Source organism: Urocampus carinirostris, chromosome 5 (assembly GCF_059441175.1).
Source record: "Urocampus carinirostris isolate Australia breed hairy pipefish chromosome 5, RoL_Ucar_1.0, whole genome shotgun sequence".
In the NCBI taxonomy this organism is placed as follows: domain Eukaryota; kingdom Metazoa; phylum Chordata; class Actinopteri; order Syngnathiformes; family Syngnathidae; genus Urocampus; species Urocampus carinirostris.
Window position 1 is genome coordinate 39,575,384 of NC_142353.1, and position 17,640 is coordinate 39,593,023.

Sequence of the window (17,640 nt, forward strand, 5' to 3'; positions counted from 1 at the left end):
GGTACGAGCGAGGTCTATTGATACATAGCACAGCGTGACGGCAGGATGCTAAAAGAAATACCAATTTCTCGACCTATAATTTATACTTAAATAAAAATTACCATTCATGTATTTTTGCCTGGTACCCAAATCAATATTTGTATTTTTTACCGCTAGAAGGCGCTAAATATTGCACACTGTCCCTTTAAATGAGGAAGTATATAAGTTTTAACATATTTAAGGACACCTCAAACAAAACACCTCACTTTTAAATTCTGATCGCCAGCTAGCACCTAGCATGCGTTAGCTTCCCGCTCGCGTGTAACTATGACAACGCTCACGCGCACGCGCGTCGGCGCAAACATGGCGGCTACTGTATCACCGCTTCGCTCCTACTGGACGCTGTGTAGCAGTTTGGCGGACCTTCGACGCTCCTGCCGGGCCAAGCTTCGGATACACAGAACATGGGAGAGTCCGCGGAGACACCTGTACCAGTCAGCGACGAGGTGAAAGCCCTCCAAGCCGATTTTATGGCACTTTAACGCGGAGGTTATAGTGATGGATGTGGGACAGGGCGCACCTGCTTTAAATGACACGCTGCTTCACTGCAGGTGCTGTGTTATTATGTTGTGAGTCAAATTCCCTAATGAAATCACGTTTGAGAGCGAAATATTACATCAGAACGGCAATTCTGACCGCCGGACGCTTGAGAAAACACACCGTCCGCATTTTCTAAGCCGCGTGGATGCAACGGCTGTCAAAAATGAATGATTATTGCAGGGGTTGGGTTTGAAGAAGATAGTAACCGCCATATGCGAATCTAGGCCGATTTAAGTAATTATAATTGTGTCTTTCTGCTTTATTAAATGTTACACAGTATTATTGTTCCATCCTACTTCCCTTGCCGAGTTTATCCGACCAATCTATCTTGTTTTAGTAGGGACGGGCGAGTACATTGACCTGGTATGAATGCTAATACCAACCATTTTTTTAAAGGAGCAGTGTGTATTTTTTGACCACGAGTTATATGCATGTCAGCATACCTGTCAACCTGTACGTTTTTGCTGTACAAAGTACGTTTTATTATGCAGTTTAAGACGTGTACGACGTACAATAAAATCTGTACGAAAAAACGAGTTCGCGCCGGTAGCCTCTATCTCGGTAGCGTTTTTTTCCATTGCAAACGAAGGGAGCGGTTTGATGCTACTGTGCCCATGCGTCTGCCGCCTGGGGATTTCCCATCATGCATCCATGGGGTATTTGTGTAGTGAAAGGAAGTCCGTCTTTTTTTATAGAACCGGCTTTTTCGGCTCAACTCATTCAAGAGAGCCGGCTCTCAAACGGCTCACTTGCTTTGATGCATTATATTACAAATCATTATTGTTGTATAAAGAAGGAGAAAATGACAAAAGACAGGTTTGTGGTTATCCCTTTAATCAGTATTTTACCAGCAATAATTTAATGCAGAAAATGAATTAATAATTTGAATAAGAAAATGTATTATTCTAGTTAAATATATTTGCATTTATTTTTTCCTTCTACAGTGAACGTCCAAGCTACTTAATTTTTGAACTTTTTTATAATAAACCTCATTCATATCGAGCAACTCAGTATCTCACAACAAAATGTTAATTAAAAATATATATGATATAACGAAACACATGTACAATATAAAATGTTAAACTACATAAATAAACACGTTTGAAAAAAATATATAGGGTGTAAGATTATTTTGTATTTTGTAAGGGAAAATACAACATTTTGTAAGGGCATGGAGCTGTGGAGATTGACCCTTTTGTAAGCTGAGAGCTACTTTTTGTTACTGATTGACACCAGTTTGAAAGGAATCCCTAAAATAACTTCTCATATTATTACGATAGAAGTAGAGTTAAAATAGGCTCAATCAACTACAAAAACCTCAAAAAAATCACATTTCCTTGGAAATTGCAATGACCCATTACTGGTGAGTTATTTTCAGAACCTGTCTGTGGGCTACTCGGGACTGCGGGAACCATGCTTGAAATCCTTGGTGCAGCGTAATCGAAAATGAGTGCTAATAAGCACAAAGAAGAATGCAAACTACAGAGACTCTAGAGCTTCCTATTTCGTTAATTTTTTTTTTATACTCAGCCTTTCTTGAGGTTTGGGGTACCCATAGCATCTAGGTGGTGGACAATCATCTCAGTTGTCTAGGTGAAACTTTTATGTGTTATGTGAAATGAATTCACATTTAATAACTTACTAACATTTTTACAAATGGATGTTTTAATGATGTATTTTTACTATTATTTCAATTATTATCGGAGAAGGTGCTAAATAATACACTGTGTCCCTTTAAGTTTAAGGTATCAGTCGATATCAGAAGGGGCTTTCCTCGATAAATTAGAGGAATAAGCTGCTAACAATGAAGTTCACCATCAAGGGGAAAATTTATATTGAGCTTTAAAGGTAATTATTTAGAAATATAAGCCATTTTAAGAGGAAGGCAATTTTACATAAGAGTGTTATCTGAACCTGGTACCGGTATACTCAATAATAGAGTATCAATATTGGTTTGAAAAGGATGGCATCAAAATAAATAATTCCTAGGTATAGATAAATCTATTTACATACACTGTACCTTTTGTATGCAGAGAAACTGACATCTAATGATTCTTTCATATCCCACTAGAGGGAGACAGTGTATCAATACTGTTACTGGTATGACACCCTATGTATTTTTTAATTTAATTTAATTTTATTGCACAGCGACCTACAATAAAATATCGTTATCAAGACTCAGTTTGCAAACCCTGACCGGTGAAGTACACTCACATGCTTGATGATTGAGTTTTAATCACCAGGTTTTTTTTAAATTACAAAATACTGATGCGTACATGTGTTTTTTGCAAAGAAAAAAGGAAAAAAAGGGTTTAGGCCTGATCTCTGATGCAAATTAATCGACATGCAAGTACTTAAAGGAATGCACGTTTATGTGATAGTTAATGTATTTTATTATTTTTTAAATCAATATTTTTTTTGTTAATTACGTTTTTACCACTAGGAGGCAATAACCAGTAGACACTGTTCCTATAAGTACCAAAGCTTTAGCCATAAGCTAGAAACTAAAGTGTAAAAAAAAAAAATAATAAAGCCTACTAGAACATCCAAACTTTATTTTTTGAAATAATTACAATGTGCTGATGGATGTAGCATTAATCAATCATGACAACGGTAACAAATGCCATTTAATTTCTGTCCAGGCACGGAGCCGTGGTGATTTCGGGGACGGCGTTGGCTCGCCAGATCCATAGGGAAATCCAACGTGACGTGGAAGAGCTGGTCGCTCAGGGCAACATGAGACCTCATCTAGGAGTGGTCTTCGTAGGGGACGACCCGGCCAGCAGGACTTATGTTCGCAACAAAACACGGGCTGCCAGCATTCTGGGTCAGATGTCACATTTATTCTAACTATCCAGATGTAATCCAAATCAGCTTTTTTTGTGCTTGGACATGACAGAGTTTCATATCATAGTTTAAGATTTAGTCACTGACAATATTTTGTGCAATCCAGGTATTTCCAGTGACACGGTGTTGCGGCCGAGCTCAGTTTCTCAGGAGGAGTTGTTGGATCTCATCGACAAGATGAATAGAGACTGGCGGGTCAGCGGACTGTTGGTGCAGCTGCCGCTTCCCGGTATGCAGCGAGATCAGCACTTGTTATTTTAAAACTGATTCGTTATTTTGTCGATTAATCCAGTGTTTTTCAATATTTTTAGAGCAAAAGCGCATTTTTTAAAATTAAATAATGTCAGGGCAGGGCAGCACGGTGGTGCAGTGGTTAGTGTATGTGCAGCACAGTTCTGAGGTCATTAGATCGAACCTCCTGTGCGGAATTTGCATGTTCTCCCCGTACTTGCGTGCGTTTTCCTCTGGGCACTCCGGTTTCAAAAACATGCATGTCAGGTTAATTGGCCGGTCCAAATTGTCCCTAGGTGTGGATGAGCGAGCAAATTGACTGTCCCAGTGTGCCCTGTGACTGGCTGGCAACCAGTTCAGGGTGTCCCCTGCCCGAAGATAGCTGGGATGGGCTCCAGCACCCCCGCGACCCTACTGAGGATAAGCGGTGCAGATAATGGATGGATGTCAGGGCACACAGTGTGTCGAAAATGTTTAAAAATTATCCCTGGCACCAGTTTTTGTTCTTTCCTTTTCAGCATTAAGGTGCTGTCCGCAACTTGTAAATTTGCTACTCTCTGCTGCCAGCTCCTGTCATAAAGTCATGATCGCAGCCTCAGAAAGTTTATTCCTCAAGTACCGTATTTTCAGGACTATAAGTCGCAGGTTTTTTTCATAGTCTGTCCGGGGGAGCGACTTACACTCCGGATGCGACTTGGATGTGAATTTGATAACACATCATTACTAGGTACATAATCGCTTATGTTATTTTCACTCCAATCCACAAGAGGGCGCTCTAGACCTGTGTTGGTAATTTCCACCTTGCCGTGTTGTGCTGCGTGAAAAGCCCTCCCTTACATAAGTCACTCGCACAAACGTCACTAAAATGACTTTGTTTCTCATTCTGGGGAAAACGTATTAGAACGGTAAAGCACAGAAAAGTTTAGTTGCACGTTGTAGAAGAATCATTTGAGAAAATATTTACTTTGGCGAAATGACACCACCTTTTCTTACCAATCGGCACACTAATGTTCAGAAGATAAGGCGTTATTGAGCCAAAGTGAATATTTTATGGATGAAAGTTACAGATACACAGATGATCACTGGAAGAAAGCAAAGATACTGAACAATGGAAAGCTTTTTTGCAAAGATAAATTGAGTTATTTCCCTCGAAACACTAGAGAAGGTCTCGCGTAACACTGGTTGAAAAACACTGGATTAATCAATGAATCAGATACCATAAAATAATTTCCGTTTCAATATGTTTATTATAGTTTTATATAATGAAATAAAATTTAAATTGTAAAAAAAACTTGAATTGGATATAGCTATGTGATCAGTTTGACTTATTTTGTGTTAGAAAAAAACAATATATTTGTATTTTAGCACTTTGTAGTCATTTGTTAGAAAATAAAATATGAAATAAAAAATCACCTACCTGTGTGGGCTGACGAATAGTATTGATTTTCACTGGGGGGTTGATTAAATTTCTCAAGCTTTGACAAAGTAAAAGATGGTGTCGGTAATATCCAATATATTCCACTTGCTGACGCCATATTCTGCCTGAAATCATCATTGCGGTTTCTTTGCGTGCGCGAATGTGCGTCTCTTAGGCGCACTCTAATAAACTCTTCTTTCTTTCTTTTTTTTTTTTTTTTTTAAATCTCTTTTGGGAGTTTGGATTAACATTTGGACTGCATTTGAAACGGTCCTTTTTCAATTTGACTATTTTTATCCTTGAATAAATAAAAACAATTAGCACGCGTTGGTTGCAAGGTTTTCGAATGTTTCAGAAAATTTCCTGATAAATTCCCATAGACTGTTTGAATGTGGATTTTTGGACTATTATCTGCTGTGTCATCAGAAGTATCACATGGAAAATAATACTATGGAAAAGTGATATATTGAAACACATTTATTTTTAAATATTGATGATTGTTCAAAAAAACTATTATTTGAAGAACAAGGTCAATAATGTTGAGGTGATTATTATCAACAAAATACAACATATCAAGTGTGTTATTCAAAAACACATACTGGATTCATTAATGTTCGGGAAACACTGAGAAGTATTTCAAATCAAAAGTGAAACTTTTAACAGGAGCTTTTTTTTTTCCCCTTAGAGCACATAAACGAAAGAGCAGTTTGTAACGCCATCGCGCCAGAAAAGGACGTGGACGGCTTTCATATCGTGAATATTGGCAAGCTGTGTCTTGACCAGAGATCCATGGTGCCTGCGACTCCTGCCGCTGTCTGGGAGATCATCAAAAGATCCGGTAAACACATTTTTTTTGCTTTTATAGATTAATCTACTCTTTACAGTCATTGTACTGAACCTGACAAGCAACCAAATTCCTGTGTTGCCCGACATTAAGGTCTGCTGTTTTTCTCCACCTTATGGCAGTAAATTACAAATTTCCACCCTGCAATTCAATCCAGAATACTGTAACCAAAAATGTATATTGTACAGTAACAACTTTTCTTTCTATGAAACCAGTTTTTGAATTTCTGGCAAACCCAAATATACTGAAAGTTTCCCCAGAAGATACATTCTTGTAAGATTTGGTGAGTTTTCGGAAGAAACGTTCTAAAATGCATCAACTGATGCACCTGAACACTATCCATCCGTCCATTTTCTTCCATTTATAAGGGTCGGGTCGCGAGGGCAGCAGCCTGAGCAGGGAAGCCCAGGCCTCCCTATACCCAGCCACTTCATCCAGTTCTTCCGGCGGAATCCCAAGGCGTTCCAAGCCCGCCCTAGAGACGTAGTCTCTCCATTTGTCCTGGGTCGTCCCCGGGGCCTCCTGCCGGTGGGACATGCCCTGAACTCCTCCTGGGGGAGGCGTCCAGGAGGCCTCCTTATCAGATGCCCAAGCCACCTCAACCGGGTCCTCTCAATGCGGAGGAGCAGCAGCGGCTCTACGCCGAGCCCCTCCCGCTGACAGAGCTTCTCACCTTATCTCTAAGGGAGAGTGCACTTGAACACATCATCAGTTCCTCGCTGGCTGCCTTGTGCTGCTTCTTGAGGTACTGCAGTTCCTGTCAAATCACTACCTGTTGGTTTAAGGTGTCGGTTTTCCAAAATACTCTTTTCTTCTGCCCCAAACCGCTCTTGGGCAAGACTCTTCTTTGGTCCACATCTCTCTTTGCAGATGCTTCAAGCATCTTATCGACGTCCTCATCATTTTGAAGCCAAACTCTCGTCTTGCAGGGCCATGGGCACTTGATTCGAACCTTTGTAAGGGACAGGCAGTCAGAAGAGGTGGTACCACCACGAGGCTCTGTGCTCTGTGGGGTGCTTCCTGGCCCGGCTCCTCTTCATCTCAATAAATTTGGTATATGTGCGCTGTGACACATTCTCCTCATCCAAATACTTTATCCTGGCCTGATGAATTTTGAGGCTTCGGCTAATTTTGCAGAATTTCCCGCATCTCCATAGTGCAATCATTGTCGATTAGCAATTGCCTTTGTTTGTTGCCCTATGATCCATCAGATTGGGGTTCTTTCTCATCCTCCCATCTTCGAGTGGGACTCTAGCTATATAAATAAAAATGTATATTATAATATGCCCCTTTTTATATTTTGCACTCTTTCCATTGTAAACTTTCGATTCATGCAAAAAAAAAGAAGATTGAATTGAGAATTTTTTCTTTTAATGGCTGTCTTTAGGTTGTGTGCAGAGACACCCTGAACTAGTTAGTAGCCAGTCACAGGGCATACAGTAACAGACAATTGTCCACACACTCATTCCATGCATGTTTTTGGAACGTGGGAGGAAACGGTAGTGCTCAGAGAAAATGCAAGTTCTTCACAGGGAGGCCAAGAGCTCGGATTGAACCACGGACAGCAGAACTGTGAGGCGTATGTGCTTACGTATTGAAATTTACAGAATAATACAAATAAATTCAAAACTGTTATTAAAATAGTATAATAAAAGCAGTTATTATATTATTAACATGTTTACATGATATAGGATTATAATAAATTTATAAAAATAAATCAAAGCTTAAAATATTACATGATTTTTTCATCATCACCAAACTGCGGTCCAGGGAAAAGATCAAAATCATTATAGATTCTGCAACAGGGTTCCATGAGAATGTAAAGTATGTAACATTAGTCAGCATTAGATTTTTGTTGCAGTCATTGGATGCTTTTAATACCCCCTCCTATTATGTCCTTAAAACGAAGGACTAAATCTAATCTCATAACCCAAAAAAGCGAGCAATGCATGACTTCATCCACATATTCACATTTCGAGTTATATTCTCCCTGAGGTGCCAAGCATAATTCATTCCCAAATATTTCTCCTTGAAAATACAGGTATCGAGACGGTGGGGAAGAATGTGCTGGTTGCCGGGCGCTCTAAAAATGTTGGGATGCCCATCGCCATGTTGCTGCATACTGATCGCAACCACGAGCGCCCTGGTGGTGAGTGTACCATTGTATCTATTTGTGTGTGTATATATATATATATATATATATATATATATATATATATACATAATCTATGAATTATATTTGCATGTATTATGTTGACAAAGTCCAACATAATCGGTATTCAAATAAGCAAGTGTATTACCATGAAATACTTAACCACTTTTTGAATTTTGACAAAAGATGCATCATTTTTTTGATAAATAATAAATCCATGGAGAAATTTACAATTTGAAAGTAAAAAAATAAGGGGAGACGTATGTGAATTGTATAGATCTGAGGAGAAAATGTTTTGAGATGGGGAGGGGGTGTAGCGTGAGTGAAACGGGCGTTTTGGTGGTGTGTTTCAATTAAAATCGGTGTGGTCTGCGCAGGAAGGAGTACTGTATTCATCCGTGTGTAACGCATATTAAATGTTATCACGCTATTTCCATTCACAGTACCAGATACAAATGTTAGTGAATGGAGAAAACGGAAAGTCGTTCTAAAAGAGATAGAACGCAAAAAAGCACGACGAAGGAAACAACTCTTTAAAGTATCCGATGATGAATTGGACTTTAAAGGACATAAAAAGAAATATATTGTCAATTTTATGTTGGTATTGTGTTCAGAGATAAATAATTTGAATCCTGGCCACACGTGTTCAACAACATTTGTCCCTGCCAATGCTTAGTTTGAGCTGAGAAATTCAAACATTTGAAATAAGGGGTGCGTGTTTCACACAAATCAATATGGTATTTCCTCCTTCACCGTTCTCACATTCTGAAGTCCTGACCCACAAATAATGAAGAGCATATTTGTCTAGACTATTAAGTACTTGCGTGATACCCAACAATTAATCATAATCACAACTGCACATTCATATTTCAAGACTGCACATATTTGTTCACTTCCGCTTGTGCTGCCTGATGATTAGCAGAAATGATTGCCAGGGCGTGCTCTCACATGAGGGAGGATGCAAACAGACATGGCAACCTTATAAGGTAGCAGGAAGTTGTAAAGAAATTTGGATAGGCATTTACGGGATTACGTTTTTAAGGATGAAGCAACAGAGAGGTGATTTCAAGGTAGAGTAGGTAGGTTTTTACTGGGGCTGCGTTCAAAAAGCACTCGCAGAAGTCATTACCTGCAAAGTAGAAACCTGTTTTTATTTATTAAATACTCTATTATACATTGAAACCAAAATACAGACCATATTTACAGACTCAAGCATTTGTTTAACAAATATAAGCACATTTTGAAAATAATCTTGGTGCTATATTGCAATATTAATTAAAGGTACTATCCACTGTTTTACTTGAGATATTTTGTCGCCATCATGTGGACGTTATTGGAGATCATAAATGTGCCCTAAAAACGATTTTACATTCCGTCTCAAATATAAGGGTGCGAGGCTCCGTCAAGGAGGGCGTATTTGACCCCGGGGAACATTTTATTTATTTCGCACATGGCATAAGTATGTAGTGTAGACACAAAGTGTAGCAGGCCCTCAAGTGACGCTATGAAAAACATTTAAAAGGGATGAGAAGACAAGCCGAGAGAGGAGGGGAGAGTTTTTTTTTTCTTCGTGAGGGGCCCATGACGGAAAGTAATTGAGCAGCACTGCTGTAACTTTTTTAGCGATAAAAAGCATCTTCCTCTTGCTTTTGGGCCGCAGGTGCTTTTGTCGGTCCAGATAATTTTTTGACATTATGCTTTTTAGAAAAACATTAAATTGAAGAAGATTTGCATCTACATACGCGTGCAACTTGGACCGCAACGTTATAGATGCACAGGCAGACACAGGCAGATAAGGGGTAGGCAATTCTTAAGCCAATCAGAATACAGAACACTATCCACAATGAAATTTGGGCTTGTAATGCACGAGCAATGACATGAAGCAAATTGACTTGGTTTCTGCATTTAGTATTTTACATTAAATAAAGGATTATTTCATTTATGTAACTTGCCATATTCACCGAAATACTCTGCTTTTCCTCTCCATAAATTAACTGAAAATATCAATTCCATTTCTGCGTCTCGTGTGTTATCAAGATTTGCTCTTTTGTGGCTAGCTTAAAGCATTGACTTACACTATATATGGATGGATATGATACCTCTAAAATCCAAACAATACTTTAAATAAACACAAGGCCACTTTGCTTTCAATATAAAATTTTATTCCAAGAACACTGAATTTATGACTGAACAATGCGTTAACATTCCAAGAACTGTTTCGGTGATCCCATGATTTTGGTCACCTTGGTGATGGCGTTACCTCAGGCGTGCACGAAACGTCATACCTTTCTAACTAGACGATGACGACGGGGCTGGGTCATCTTTTTGGGAAAGGAAAAAGTTATTTTGAAGTTATGTTGCCCATTTTTCTATGCCTTGCAAGTCTCACCACACTGCGTCAGTACTTCAACTTCCTGTTTGGGGCCGCCAACCGATATTCATTTGCTAGAAAAAGAAAGTGAGGGGTGAACGAAAATCTTATCAAAGTCAATACTTCCATCTAATGGTGATTTATCATATTGAAATCATTTCCAGGGATTGGATTCTTACTTATTAGGAGCTTCAAACCTTTTATAATATTTTTATTTAAACCCAACCAGAAAGAGGCATTTCTATGTTTTGACACTCAGGGAAAATGCTTCGGAAATGTATTTATATGTTATGGTTTTGAATGGGTTAACAAGGAGGATATGCTACCATTAATAAGGAAAGCAATTAGTTGACGTTGCCGGGTTTGAGATCGAGAGACTGTTGATGGTATGTATGCACTTACCGTACACTTAAAATTAACGTACATAAAACATTTTTTTTTTAAGTCCGTAGTGGTTTGCTGGCGGTCAGCAGCTTAAAATGGTCTCTAGTGGTAGTCTCTGGGATTTCTGGATTTGTATAACGTGCAAGATTTTTGTTGCAAATAAGACTCGTATACCGACTTTTTCATGTTTAGAAGTGCTCATGTAGAAAGGTACCATAGTACATTATAGTGACTCAGTCCAAAATGAAATCGGAAATCATATTTCTGTATGCCTGCCATGTACTGTAGTTCTCAGGTTCTCCCTTACGCTTAGGTATGCAATGCGGTGGCGAGGATGCGCTGGGACTTGCATTGCCTTCCACCACATTCCTGTTTCCTTTCAAAAGTTCTTTTGTGTTATCGTGTTCGTGGCCTCAGGCTTCAACTCACGGGAAGTGCTCACCTTGAAAGAAACGCGTTACTTTGTAGGGAAACATAACCCTCATCGCGACTATTGTGTCATCATCAAAAGGTTTATTGAGTCTTGTGTACTTTAACATGGATCAGAGAATAATGAAAACAATGAAAGTAAGAGTTATTTCCCTGCTGGCTCTTCACATATACACTGATCGTTTCAGAGATTTTATTTGAAATGTTATATGAAACCAAATCAATTAGGTTACTTTTTAAGAAATTTCTTCTTTTTAATAGTAATTTAATACAATTTCCTATTTTTTTCTATTCAGTAGGCGAAAACAGGGAAACACTTTTGTTCTTGCGCCCATATGAGGACTTCCTGTTTTATTTATTACGACCTTGCCTCACCGGTATCGCGTCTAGATCAGTACAAGCTGCTCTTGTTCTGCTTCATGTTATGTTACGTAAATTGTTTTTTATTACTGTACCGGGTAATAATAATAATTACCACTTTTGGGAAATAGATCTATCATATTAAAAGTTTTTGTTGTTAAAAACCTAGAAGCGTAAAAGGAAAAGAACTATAAATGTCAAAATTTTCCGTAAGTACTATGATAATGTATCTTGCATACCATCAATTGTTTATTATAAAATATATAATATACGTGCGGTGAGCTTTGTCTCTGGTGAGGTTCAGTCAGATTTACAAATAAATGAATTTAGCATGAAAGCGATAAAAAAACTGTAGCATAGGGAAAAAAGGTGTTATTGTCTTACCTTGTCTAATAAAGTCTATGCAGTGGGAAAACAATAATGGATGCTGTTAGTTTCCTAATCCATCCATCCATTATCTGCACTGCTTATCCTTAGTAGGGTCGCAGGGGTGCTGGAGCCCATCCCAGTTATCTTCGGGCAGTGGGCAGGGGACACCCTGAACTGGTTTGTAGCCAGTTGCAGGGCACACAGAGACTGACAACTCACTCGCTCATTCACACCTAGGGGCAATTTGGACCAGCTAATTAACCTGACATGCATGTTTTTGGAATGTGGAAGGAAACCAGAGTGCCTGGAGGAAACCCACGCGAGCACGGGGAGAATATGCAAACTCCGCTCAGGAAGGTTTGATCTCATGACCGCAGAACTGTGCCGCACATGCGCTAACCACTGCGCCGCCATGTTGCCCTAGTTTCCTAATAATGTAACTATTTTCATTGTTTGGGGCTGAGGTGTGCACCAAATCAGAATCCTTGGTCTCACTATTGCCTACTGAGGCAAGAGAATTGGATGCCTCATTCTGCATCTGCAGACGCAGAGCGCAGTAATATGTTACGTTGTATTTATCATTTTTTTGTATAATGTAAAAATTCCGCAATTTCGAAAGATAAATCCAAAAATTCTAAAGTAAAAAGTGAAAGAACGTTAACACTGAGTTATTTCTATGACACTTAAAATTCGATACGTATATGTGCACTATATGGGGCATCTTTGAATTTCATTGACACTTTGTGTAATGACAATTAAAGTGTTCCATTCTTTTCTCTTCTAACATAACCTTTTACTGTAAAATTTGGACTATAAGCCGCAACTTTTACCCCCGAGTTTTCCAGCCTGTGGCTTATGCAATGATGCGGCTAATTGGTGCATTTTTATTAACGGCCGCCAGGGGCGCTCATGCTGGAAAGGTAAGAGTGAGACACGTGGAATATATTTGCCAAAGAAGACTCAAGTGGAATGTAACTTCTCATTTTGTGCATGAATAAAACTAGCATGAACTGACCCTCATCATGGAAAAGGTGTCAATCGAAAGGGGAGGGCTAACCACCATATTGGGAACCATTTTACGAGTCTGTTTTTTGTAAACGGAAATAATGTGGCAAAACAAACTGATAACAAGAAGCAACATCCAACGAAGCAGAAATGTTTCGGGTGGATTACTAGTCATCCATTCGCATTATCATGTGTTTTGAAGTAAATATTTTACACGGTTGGATTCTATGGATTGTCCTTGATGGAACAAAGCCGTTTTGGTGGACATACAAAGAAGTAGAAGATGACCAGGGGACGTAATTGTGAGTTACGCTGGCTTTATAGGTTTCAGGTATCTTGTTTCAGACTGATCAGGATGTTTCTCTGATGAGCATATCTTGAATCCCATGTTTAAGCTTTTCAATTATGTGTGGCATGACATATTTCGATGAACGGGACATCATACTGACACGTATTTGTTTATCCAGAATGTTAAGAGGTTAAGGTACCGTATATTATTAAAACTCTTTCTGTGTACCGTCTTTCTTTGTAAATATCTCATGTTTCAATGTGGGCACATGCGGCTTATAGTCAGGTGCGGCTTATGTATGTATTTGGTGGAGGTTATTATGATGTGCATACTATAGTCCGAATTTTATGGTAATGTATTGCTATAATGGCAGGTGAGGCTGGGCACCTGTCTTTTCTGGCTGCGCCTTCACTGAAACCCAAAAACTTCACATTACCTCGCTGATTAGGTCTTCCTCACATAACCTAATACAGTGTTTTTCAACCTTTATTGAGCCAGGGCACGTATTTTTTACAATGGAAACATTTCACGGCACACCACTCACCAAAAATGTTGTAAAATGAAACAGTATGTTTAATTACAATATAATTTATAATACCCCCAATTTTTACAGCACAGACACTTGACAATGACATTTTTGCAGAAAATGATTCATAAATGTTTTATAACATTTTAAATTTAAAAAAGTGACATTGGATAATTTCTCACGGCACACCTGACTATCTCTCACGGCACACTAGTGTGCCACGACACAGTGGATGAAAATCACTGACCTAATATATCTAGATGAATATGTTTACAATGGTATATTATTTCATGTGTTTGATTTCAGGCGATGCCACCGTGACCATCACTCACAGATGTACACCGAAGGAGCGGCTGAAAGAGCTAACCAGCTTGGCAGACATTATTGTGACTGCTGCAGGTAAATTTAGTACAAACAACAAATGAATATTTACCCACTAACCAACTAAGTAACATATTGTATTGATAGATTTTCTCCAAAGCTATTTAAACTGAACTTTTCCTTATCCCTTAGCAGAGAAACTGAAGATGATACTGTTGTGCGTGTTTAGGTGTTCCCGGATTGATAACGGCGGACATGGTGAAAGAGAGTGCTGCAGTCATTGACGTGGGCATCAATCGGATCGCAGACCCCAAAACGGGAAAAATGAGGCTTATCGGTGATGTGGACTTTGAAGGTAATTTATCATGTGGTGTTTTGCATACTTGGGAAGGCAATCTAAAGAACAGATTGCCAAGTGGAAATAAGTACTGACAACATATCAGTTAATTACAGCAATTATGAACATGTTCTTCAATGTTGTTTGGTCTGACAGTGATTTGTGAGTTGTATTATTGCTATGAAATAAAAATATTGCTGATTTTTAGTACCATCAACAGTTTAAGTTTTACCTCAGAGTTAAATCTTTAAAGCTGAGTTAATACAAGTTTTAAAGTAGCTTTTAACCCTGGTTAAAACATTGGAGCTTCAATTTTGATAGAATCACATTTAACTTTTCAAGTGAAGGGACATTTTTTTATTATTCAGCACTTCCTAGTAAATACATGAATTATAATATAAACATGCATTTTTTCAAAAAAAACTTGTAGTTAAAAAAAATTACAATTTATTTTACATAACATGAGGCTCACCTAAAGGGAGCCATGATTGTCTGCCATTTTGCTCTTAAGAGTATCGCGAAAAAACAAAAGCTTTGTAAAAGGCTGGGGGAAAAAATTAGGAGAACCATTGTGTGGTTTTGACGCTTTGAGTTTCCGTAGTTTGTAATCTTTCTTGTGCGTTGTAGTACTACGCAATGTAGCGACTTCGAGTGGTCAAGTATTACAATTCCCTTAATGCTTTAACATTTCTTTAAAAAAAGGGTTGAAGTAGCTTTTAACAGGAGTTAAAACATTAAAACCCCTTTTGTACTTGTTCATTTTTTACTTTTTTAAATGCTGTCATGTCAGTCAACATTCCTGTCGACCTACACAAAACGTCATTCCTCCTGCCCCGACGATGACAAACGGAATTTGTCATCATTTTTTAGAAAGAAAAAAGCTGTTGAAGTGTCTTTCTGTACTTATCTTTGGTCTGTGCAGCCCTTTGAGACTCCTTGTGATAATGGGCTATACAAATAAACATGACCTGACTTAACATATCTTCGCTACTCTCACCACGCTGCTTCACTATACCTACTCGGGGACCGCCTACACCTTCTAAATTGCTGGATACAGGAAGCAAAAGTGGGTGGTGGGGGCTTTCTTGATGAGTGGACAATAATCTGATCAAAGCCACTCTTGCCATCTAATGGTGATTTATCATACTGAATTCATTCCCAGATGCGTGATACTTACTGATGAGCAGTGCCAAACACTTAATAGTAGATTTTTAAAATAAAACACAAAAAAACTGTATTTCTGGCACTCAGGGACAATGCTTCTGTAAACGTATTTATACGTTATGGCACTGATTGAGTTAAGATTGATAGCTGAGGAGTTACTTAATATGTTACTTCACTGATTGTTTCCTCCCAAAATTTGCGAATGCGGCTTATAATCAGGTGCACTATGTCGTCAAGAATATACGGTACTTTATAACCATATAATAAAAAAACAGGCTTGGAATTTCTCTAACATGCATTTTTTTCCCTTCTCCCTCGTGTTGCAGGCGTGAAAGAGAAGGTCAGCTTCATCACCCCGGTACCTGGAGGCGTCGGTCCTATGACTGTGGCCATGTTGATGAAGAACACCGTGACAGCCGCCAGAATCGCGCTAATGCATTAGCATGCTGCACACATATCTTTTACCGTGTACTTCCAGGTGGTGAAAGATCAAACGATTGCTAATCGTGCTGCTAAACAAACTGTGATCGATAACTAAGCCCAGACAAAAAAAAATACACTTGGCTATGTCAACACATTTTTGTTATGGTATTAAGTTGCAGCCAATCACTGCCTCCGAGAAGTACCCTGGTGCCTATTGTTTACGAATACTTTGAAAAGCTATACAAGATTCACTTCATACCTGCTTACTTGACAGACTTATACCATGTTTCGATTACCGTATTTTCCGGATTATAAGGAGCTCCTAAAAATCTTTATTTTGCCAGATATTTGAAATGGCACCTTATATACCACTGAATACAATGGATAAGATTGAAATGCATACAATATTTATTGGTGTGCGTTACTACACAAGGTTTTACAGTTGTGACTATCACCATAACTGACAATAATTGCAAACTATTGTATTGCAACAGGATTCGGACCGGGGTTATGGCGGTGAGAACGCTTACACTTTCCCACGAGACAACCAGTGGTACAGCTGACAAACTAGAAGGCATTACAATTTCTCATGATCACACTATATTCATTCATGTAGCCAATTACAAATGGTAGAGAATGAAGAAAATACTGTAGAAGTTCTTTTACGTACGTATACATGTTTAACCGCAACATTATTGAATGGTGAAGAAGTAAAGCAACTGTATAAAAAATCAATAAAACTGCGAAGTAGCAAAACCGCGTTTAAGTAAACCACGATACAGAAAGGGATTACTGTAACCTGCATTTGTGTCATATATTTAAGCGATTGGATGATTCATTTAAGTGTTCATTTATTTAGTTAGAAGAAAGTTTGCTCTTCAAAAAAATGACAAAATCAACTTTGTGCAATCTTTTAAACATCAAATAAATGGATCAAATTACAACCAAAGCCATAGCCGTTTCCAGGACTTAAGCAGATAGCTTTAGAAAATGCTAACGCCTGACATCTACTCTCGTGGTCTTTAACAATAGTGTGCACGTCTTCTGGGCAGTAGTGACGCGATCGAGTCCTCTCCTATAGGCACCGAACCTCAGAATTATTATATTTACAGTATTATCAGTGTCTGAAACTCATGACAAAAAGTTACCGGACACCAGGGCAGACAGCTCTGAAAAGCCTGCCCAGCCATAAAGTTGCCTGCCCCATATTTCACAACTTGAAACACAATAAGACGACTAATCGCAAAAAAAGCCATTATAGCAAAGTATTAAGTATTGATCTGCCATCTGTATTTTATATAAGTTTATGTTTTGTAGCGTCATCAATTTTGTTAGCTTCTTTCGAATATTTCTTCTGGGGCTGAGGTTTTGGCTTGATTCCTGATAAGGATATGTCAGAGTGTGCAGTTTCTTCACGCGTGAGAAGATAAGCAGGGCATTGTGGTTCAGCATATTTATTCCTCAACAGCAAGAAAACAAGAACGCGGTTTCATTCAATACAACATGGCGATCGACAATTAGCAAAACGAAATATAGTGCGTGCGTAATGACGTCACACGGTGGACAACGTCTTACCATAATACCGCGAGTAA

At 38.6% G+C, this 17,640-nt stretch overlaps 1 protein-coding gene across 1 annotated transcript; it reads left to right on the forward strand.

The window, feature by feature from the left end:
- Window positions 1-322: 322 nt before the first annotated feature.
- Window positions 323-16,094, forward strand: LOC148366371 (bifunctional methylenetetrahydrofolate dehydrogenase/cyclohydrolase, mitochondrial-like). The gene is made up of 8 exons (XM_088336804.1): window positions 323-485; window positions 3,222-3,406; window positions 3,533-3,655; window positions 5,760-5,912; window positions 7,960-8,067; window positions 14,110-14,202; window positions 14,354-14,479; window positions 15,952-16,094. Exons 1-8 carry the CDS (start codon window positions 343-345, stop codon window positions 16,065-16,067), a joined length of 1,047 nt encoding a protein of 348 aa, XP_088192930.1. The 5' UTR covers window positions 323-342; the 3' UTR covers window positions 16,068-16,094.
- The last annotated feature ends 1,546 nt before the right edge of the window (window positions 16,095-17,640 follow it).